Source organism: Malus domestica, chromosome 02 (assembly GCF_042453785.1).
Source record: "Malus domestica chromosome 02, GDT2T_hap1".
In the NCBI taxonomy this organism is placed as follows: domain Eukaryota; kingdom Viridiplantae; phylum Streptophyta; class Magnoliopsida; order Rosales; family Rosaceae; genus Malus; species Malus domestica.
Window position 1 is genome coordinate 18334998 of NC_091662.1, and position 7842 is coordinate 18342839.

General features: G+C 34.3%; 1 protein-coding gene across 3 annotated transcripts; it reads left to right on the forward strand.

Moving 5' to 3' along the window:
- Positions 1-229: 229 nt before the first annotated feature.
- On the forward strand, positions 230-4181 carry LOC103405220 (UDP-galactose/UDP-glucose transporter 2). 3 transcript variants are annotated; one of them, XM_070816555.1, is made up of 8 exons: positions 884-1184; positions 1265-1419; positions 2019-2047; positions 2195-2396; positions 2709-2951; positions 3069-3170; positions 3264-3371; positions 3604-4181. In XM_070816555.1, the coding sequence occupies exons 2-8, from the start codon at positions 1294-1296 to the stop codon at positions 3859-3861; spliced, it is 1068 nt and encodes a 355-aa protein (XP_070672656.1). In that variant the 5' UTR covers positions 884-1184; positions 1265-1293; the 3' UTR covers positions 3862-4181. The 3 variants fall into 3 exon arrangements, with proteins under 3 accessions (XP_008342436.2, XP_070672656.1, XP_008342420.2); XM_008344214.4 differs by having other exon boundaries at positions 230-1419; XM_008344198.4 differs by having other exon boundaries at positions 915-1419; positions 3069-3371.
- The last annotated feature ends 3661 nt before the right edge of the window (positions 4182-7842 follow it).

The window sequence follows — 7842 nt, forward strand, 5'->3', positions numbered from 1 at the left end:
TATTCGCAAGGAAGAATTAGCTCAACCCCAAGAAATAAATACATGTATTATCCATAAAATAAAAATAAGTGGGAATTCCTTCTCTTAAAGAACTTGTATATATATAAGCGTGTACATCAATAAACCAAAAACGATACGATACGAAACCTCACCAATTTGGAAAACAAATGGAAATGCATGCTAACCTATATATTTTTTTTTGTTGTGGTGTAACTTTGTGTCTATATAGGTGGAGAATGGAAGGAGGGAGATCAATTTGAAAAATCTCAAATAAACTTTGTAAGTCTGGCATTGTATTTTAATTATTTAAACTGTTTATATTTTAGGCAATTTTTTTTATAAAAAAAATATTCAAATCCAAAATTGTTAACAACTCAATTATATGGGGATCGTTTTAGTGTTTTCTTAAAAACACTTTTTTTTATTCTTTTGGCTACAACTAGATATCTTTCTAAAAAGTACACTTGAAAGGATCAAAATCAATATACAATTGAACCCTTTTATTTATTTATCTTACTCGATTCATAACTTCCTATTCCAAATAAATAATGATTCCATAAGAGATGGGGAAAAGTTGATAGGGAATTAGGATTTAGTATAAATAAATGTAGAGGTCGGTTATCTCTACAAATAAAAAACCACCCGCAACTCACAACGCCAAAAAAACCTAGCTCTAATAACACTGTTAAACTTTCTAAAATCTTAATTATTTAGAGTAATTTAATACTGCAGTCTAGTATTATTCATGTCCATCTGTAAGTGAAAGATTTTAAGTTTGTTTTTCGTCAAGTACGAATTTAAACCAAATTCATTACGACTAAATTTACTTTTACTCTTCTACATTTATAGACTTTATTATCGTTTGCTGAAAAGACAATTACTTTAGAAAACAAAAACCCTTGTCTGTTTCTTTTACTCTGCCGCGTTGCCAACTCGAAGAGGGAAAAGAGTTTGATGAAAACTAGAAGGAGCTCCGACTCTGAGTCGAAAAACCCTCTCCTGTCTCTCAACATCTGGCATCATTCTTCCCAAGTAAAGAATAAATAGTCACCGTGTTCAACCCGATACCATTGTCCTTTTATATACATATCATTTTCCTCTCTCCTCTTTTCTGTGTTGAGATGGTCAACATGCAAGTGCATCACCAACTGTACTGAATTCCATATATTCCGCGTTCTTTTTTGGTAAAAATCCACCTTTTTTCTGCCCAATTTCTCCTTTATTTTGAATTTTCTGAGCTCTTTCTTGGGTACCCAATACGCAGTTGGGTCGGTGAGAAAACGATTCAAATCGATGAAGAACGATGAGCAAGCTCGGTTCCTTTTTGGGATTTCGCTCTCTGACAGACCCAAATGGCAGCAATTCCTCCTCTGCTCTTCTGGGTTCTTCTTTGGTTACCTTGTTAATGGTGTCTGCGAGGTATTTTCTTTCACTCTGTTTTATATGTTGTTATTGTAAGGGAAAAATTCGGCGCCTGTTTGGTTGCCGAGAAACTGAGCCTGGAAATAAGGGAGAAATTCGTGGTTTAAGGCCATTTTTTCTGTTTGGTTACTGGGAAAATTTTTTGGATGACAGCTTTTTTGGTCTCTGGGTATCCCCTTTTTCTGTTTGGTGTCTTAGTAACCAAGCAAAGGATTAAGCATTCCCTTCTATGCAAGGAAATGTTTCGTTCATAGCAGACCTGCGATTTTTATTTTATAATATTTTACCGCTTTTGTATTTGTTTGGTTGCTGAGAAAGTTGAGCAAACAAATATCAAATGAAAACTTTAATCCTCCGTTTGGTTTTGGGACCATTGGGTCCGATTATTTTATTAGTTTACATTTATAGGAAATCAAAGATCAATCTTGATATAATTTTGGTCCGCGTTTTTTAAATTATGTATCCAGTTCATTGCACGTTCAGGAATGAAATAAAATTTTGGAGCATTGTATCCCAAAAGCAATCGATTTTTTTCTTATACAGATTTTTACTTGTTTGAATTGCTAATTAAATCATATGTTTTGGCTAATTTTCAGGAATATGTGTACAACAGGCTACAATTCAGGTAAGCGAATCAAATGGATTTTTTATTTTTTTATTTTTTTATTTTTTAAATTTGAAGTGTTTTGTTTGCCAAATAATTTTGAAAGTGTTTGATTTCGGGTTTTACGATTAGGACCAGTTTATGTTTATTGTGAATTTCTTGTTGCAGCTATGGTTGGTACTTCACATTTGTCCAAGGATTTGTGTATCTATTTCTGATTTACCTGCAAGGCTTCACCACCAAGCAAATGGTGAATCCATGGAAGACTTATGTGAAACTTTCTGCTGTGCTTATGGGGTCCCATGGACTTACCAAAGGCTCCTTGGCTTTTCTCAACTATCCGGCACAGCTCATGTTCAAATCGACAAAGGTAAAGACATGAAAATTTATATGGTAATTTGATTTTTCAGTTCAAGCAACTAACTTTAGCTGGATAACCCTTCTATGGGGATAAAATTGAGTGTAAAAAAAGTTGCTTGTTAAGAGGGGCAGATTTGAGATGATTTGAGTTCTTAGCCAAGTAACTATGTAAAAAGATGTCGTTTTTTTTAAGCTAGTTTGTACTTTGAGTAATACAATTGTGGAATTTCCCTATAGTTGATTGCGATCAACTGGAATTGGAAGTGCCGTCTACTGTTGCTCTCGGTTTTCTGATGTTAGGTTCATGATTTTGGTATTTCAGGTTCTGCCTGTGATGGTAATGGGAGCCTTCATACCAGGTTTGAGACGAAAATACCCACCTCACGAATACGTTTCTGCACTCCTTTTGGTGGTGGGTTTGATCCTATTCACCCTAGCAGATGCACAAACATCTCCCAACTTCAGCGTGATTGGTGTTCTGATGGTATCGGGCGCTCTAGTCATGGATTCCTTTTTGGGTAACTTGCAAGAAGCTATCTTTACCATGAATCCCGAAACCACACAGGTGACATTATTTCCTTAGATTCTCTTTGCGGATGTTTAAACGTGAACTCAAAACTTGTTCATGAAGAATATGTGACTTCTCATATAGTTTTGTGCTTTCTTTTACCCTAATCCACAGATGGAGATGCTGTTTTGCTCTACAGTGGTTGGCCTGCCTTTCTTGATTCCACCAATGCTTTTGACAGGGGAATTATTCAAAGCATGGAGCTCATGTTGGCAGGTAACTTGCAATCCGAAAATCCTAAGATTCCACCATGTTACATGCGTCACACAAGCCTCACAATGTCTAACAAATCTTTTTGGAATTATGCAGCATCCATACGTGTATGGTGTGTTAGTCTTCGAAGCCATGGCCACATTTGTCGGCCAAGTCTCCGTCCTTTCCCTCATTGCACTTTTCGGTGCCGCCACCACAGCCATGGTACATTCTTGTTACAAGTCTATTTGTGCCTAGACATCTCAATGTGGTACCATACCTTGTTATAAATATCTTGAAATCACATTTATTTTCAAGTAGCATTTTCAAAGCAAGAGTCTTGTTTCTTAGACAACATTAAATGTCATACGCACAAATACGAACAAACATATAGTACAATATGAACCATATAAATTCCTTTGAAGTATTCTCATTGAATCCCTTGTTTTTATCACAGATCACAACGGCCAGAAAGGCCGTCACATTACTGCTGTCATACTTGATATTCACAAAGCCATTAACTGAAGAGCATGGGACCGGACTTCTGCTCATAGGTATGGGGATCACGCTGAAACTCCTGCCGGAAAATAAACCACACCAGAGAGTTTCAACCTCATCTTCCAAGACAAAAACTTCAAAACCTGCTCCGATCGAAAACGAAAGAATCCGACTAGAAAACGCCGGAGAAAATGAAGAAAATAGTCGGTTGGTCTGAAACACCAGCCTGCTTCAATTGGTTCCTCATTTATCAGCAGCTATTTAGCAAATTTTAGTCATGCCAAATAAGAACATTAGGGATTTTTATGTTTTATTTGTTTTTTTCTTTTTCTTTTTTAACCTCCAGTTTAATTCTTTGTATTGTGTCCTTTGTATTTTAAATTCTTTATATTTGTTGTCAAAGTGTTAGAAGCCCCCACAGTCGCCAGCTTTCTTTTTGTGAATGTTTTGGAATATGAAGCTGAATTTCAGAGCTCGGATAAGTTACTGTTGTTTAGATTATGGCCTTTCAGATTTAGTACAGTTGATAAATTTCCATCTTGTTTACTAATTTATATTGAAAAGTGTAATTTCATTTACTCGTATTGACGCGGAAAGTATAATTGTATACCTATACTTCGAGGTTTTTGACTGTTTAAGTATTGCTATAAACCTAACTGTACTTTGAGTAAACTAATTATAGCTTTGCTCAACATTTGGATGAAAGAATAAATAAAGTTTTAACGAAACACTTCTAGTACTGTTCATTTTTAACGAAAATGACATTTTTACTTTAAAAAATCACTCATGATAATATTCACTTACAATACCTTTTTGTTATTTTGATTAAAACTTAAAGTTTTAAAGTCATTTTCATTAGTTTTCCTAAGAATAATAAATCTTTAAAAAAATCGACGTTTGGCCAAGAAACTTAATACAAGGATATATTTACATTGAACAGTTAGTTTGTTATTGAATTGGCTATTAACGATATTCAGAGTTAGGTTGTTATCGAATTGGTTATTAACATTAGGTTGTTTCGAATTGGCTATTAACAATATTTAAACATATGACGTGTAAAGATTAACAAGAATGTTAGATATTTTTTAAGGAATTGTTATTGGCGCTCCAAAAATCTCATTTTACACTCTAAACTTTCTATAATTAGAAGAAAAAAAAAAACACTTGTGAGGAGTGTAGAATGAGATTTTTGAAATGCTAATAGCAGCTCTTTTTTTTTCTTTTTCTTTTTTTAACAAAAAGGGGACTAGCTGGTGGTTTTGCCACGACAGTCCACTCTTCCGGGAGCCAGAAAGACTCACAGAGGCATTTTAGTCTCCCCTGGCCACCATCGTGTGATTCACCAGCGGCAAGAATCGAACGCAAGACGTGTCATGCAGAATTACGAGCCTAAAATTCGTCTTCAACTACTGAGCCATCCTGCGGTAGTAAACGTTAGATATTGTATTTAGTGAAAGAAAACTAGTTTTAGAGAAGTGCAATTCTGGTTTAATGGGTTGACTCTTTGCCTCTTATGGTTATAATAATTTATTTGTACTTTCCGGTAGGCAAGGTAATGCATGAGCTCATAACTTTAAAAATATAGATTAGAGTATTAAACCTCATTGTTATAAAAGAAAATTTATGAAAATGATTTGAAAACTTTAAGTTTTAACGATAAGGACAACATAAATGATAAAGTGAATAGTACTATAATTAACTTTTTAGTATAAAAATATGATTTTTTGTTAAAATGAACAGTACCAATAACTTTTCGTTAAAGTTGTTTTGTTATAATGGTTTGACTAGAGAATATAATTAGCACTTAACTAACTGCCTATGTAGATTGAGCCCATTTTGGGGCATTTCCATTTCCCAATAGATTAGGATAATACCGTTTGCTTTGGATTGCTAAACATAATTAAGTAGGAAAATTGACAAATTAGCTAGCTGTTAGTGCTGATCAGCATGTGATAACTAAAACGACAACGAAGGAAATACATAAAATAAAAATAAATAAATATTTTAATCTTGGAGTTGCGTCGAGAAGACTTCTAAAACAAATGAGAATCCTCTTTGAATTTCTTAAATCATTTTTCATTAGTTTTCTTTTTAATTAGAACTTTAACGAAAAATTTATAGTACTGTTCACTTTAACGAAAACCATATTTTTACACTAAAAAATCGATCATGATACTATTTACTTTACTCTTTATTTTATCTTTATCGTTAAAATTCAAAATTTTCAAATTTGTTTCATTAGTTTTCCTTTCAATAATAAATCATATATTTTAATGCATATTTATTTTGGTCTATTCTTTCACGTTTCCAAAGTTTTCTTTTTCATTTCTTTATTTCTTAAAATATTCAGGTGATGTAATTTTTGAGGCAGACCAAGGCAGACTCGATCGCCACTCATACATACTTGCAACCAAGTGACAGACGTGGCAACGGGTCGAACCACTTGCATGCATGCAGAGTGGCAACCAAGGAAGAAAAAATCGATAATATCGACGATATTTCGTCGATATTATCGTTTTTTGGGAGGTCCGATATTTTTTTAACTATCCAAATGATTTTCGTTAAGATATCAAAATATTATCGATAATATCGATAATATCGCGATATTTTTGAAATTATCGATAATATCGCAATATAATATTCAAAAATACTTAAAAATACTGAAAAATCTCAACACATACTACACTTGATCATAGCCCATAGGCCGAGCAAAACATGCTTTTCTCAGCTTGGGAATGTGGCTTTTATAGGCCTTCTTGCTTGCTCACTGCCCTCGCGTGGGTGATGTGGGACTCGACCTAATGGGAGAGAAAATTGGAAATCCACACCCACTTTAAACGGCCATAACTTTGTCAAAACTCAACAAAATCAAGCAAGACAAAAACGAAAGTTGTAGCCCTCGAAGAGAGGAAGAGAATGATACCTCACACGACGTCTGACTCGTCGTGGTTTGGCCGGAAAATGCCTCGAAAGTCACTGAGGTCGCCGGAAACTGGGTAAGATTCAAATGAGTATAACTTTTTCAATACTCAACGAAATTGAGTGAAACAAAAAGGAAAGTTGTACTACTCGACGAGACGAAGAGATTGATACCTTGCACGCCGGCCAACTCGCCGTGGTTTGGCCGGAAAACCAGTGTCAAATTCAGCACATTATTCTTCATTATTTTATTCACTTCCCTTTTTTTTTTTTTTAATATCCTAAATAAAACCTCCCAATATTGTACTAATTAATTATATATAAATGATTATGGTGTGTTTAAACTTCTTTCATTAATTACTACATATTTTCTACACTCACAATATTTGCCAGCTCGCTATATAATCAACTTAAATCAGTTAAATCCATCATGCAATGCATTTCCTTCCAATTTTTTGTGATAAACTAATAGATAATTGACTAAATAAACATCCTGCAAAGTTTCATTAAAAATTTCCAAGTTTTTCTTACAATTTCCGTGGTTTTCATGTAATTTTTATCGATATCGATATTATCCCGATATTTCCATCGATATTTCCGTGTTTTCGGACTACCGATATTTCCGATATTACCGATATTTTCTTCCTTGGTGGCAACTCACACCCCCTCTCTTTTTTGACTCTCTTTTTCTTTGTTTACCCTTGATTGAGGTATTTAACGTCCCAGCTGAGCTGATGTATGAAAAACACTTGGATTTATAGACAGTAAACAGTAGAAAATGGCCCCCAACAATGGCAGATGCAGATTATAGCCGGCTAATCGGAGCAGACGATAATGTTATCAGTGGAAGTGATGGTGGTAAGAAGAAAAGTGGTATTACTAGTGAGAGACCAAAAGAGCCATGGAAAGGAGAGTAACCAGTGGCGTAACTAAGATTTTTAAATAATGGAGTCATAATATTGACCAAAAAAGCTTCATTTAGCCATTTCATTGAATGCCTGGTACGCATCTATCAATTCTTGCTAACATATGCCGAAAGCTTATACAAACATATGTCGACAACTACTATTATTTGTACAGGCATGTCGAGGGTGGATACAAGATGTTGTGGAGTAATGTTAAAAAATGTCAAGACTTTTCAACGAACGTATTTTCATCGAGCACATGATGCTCACAATAGAGTCACACACAAAAAGAGAAAAGGGAGACAAATATGATAGAAGAAAATAAAAAAAAAGTAGGAAGAGGAGATTGTAGTTTAGTTTGTCTTAATTGTTTA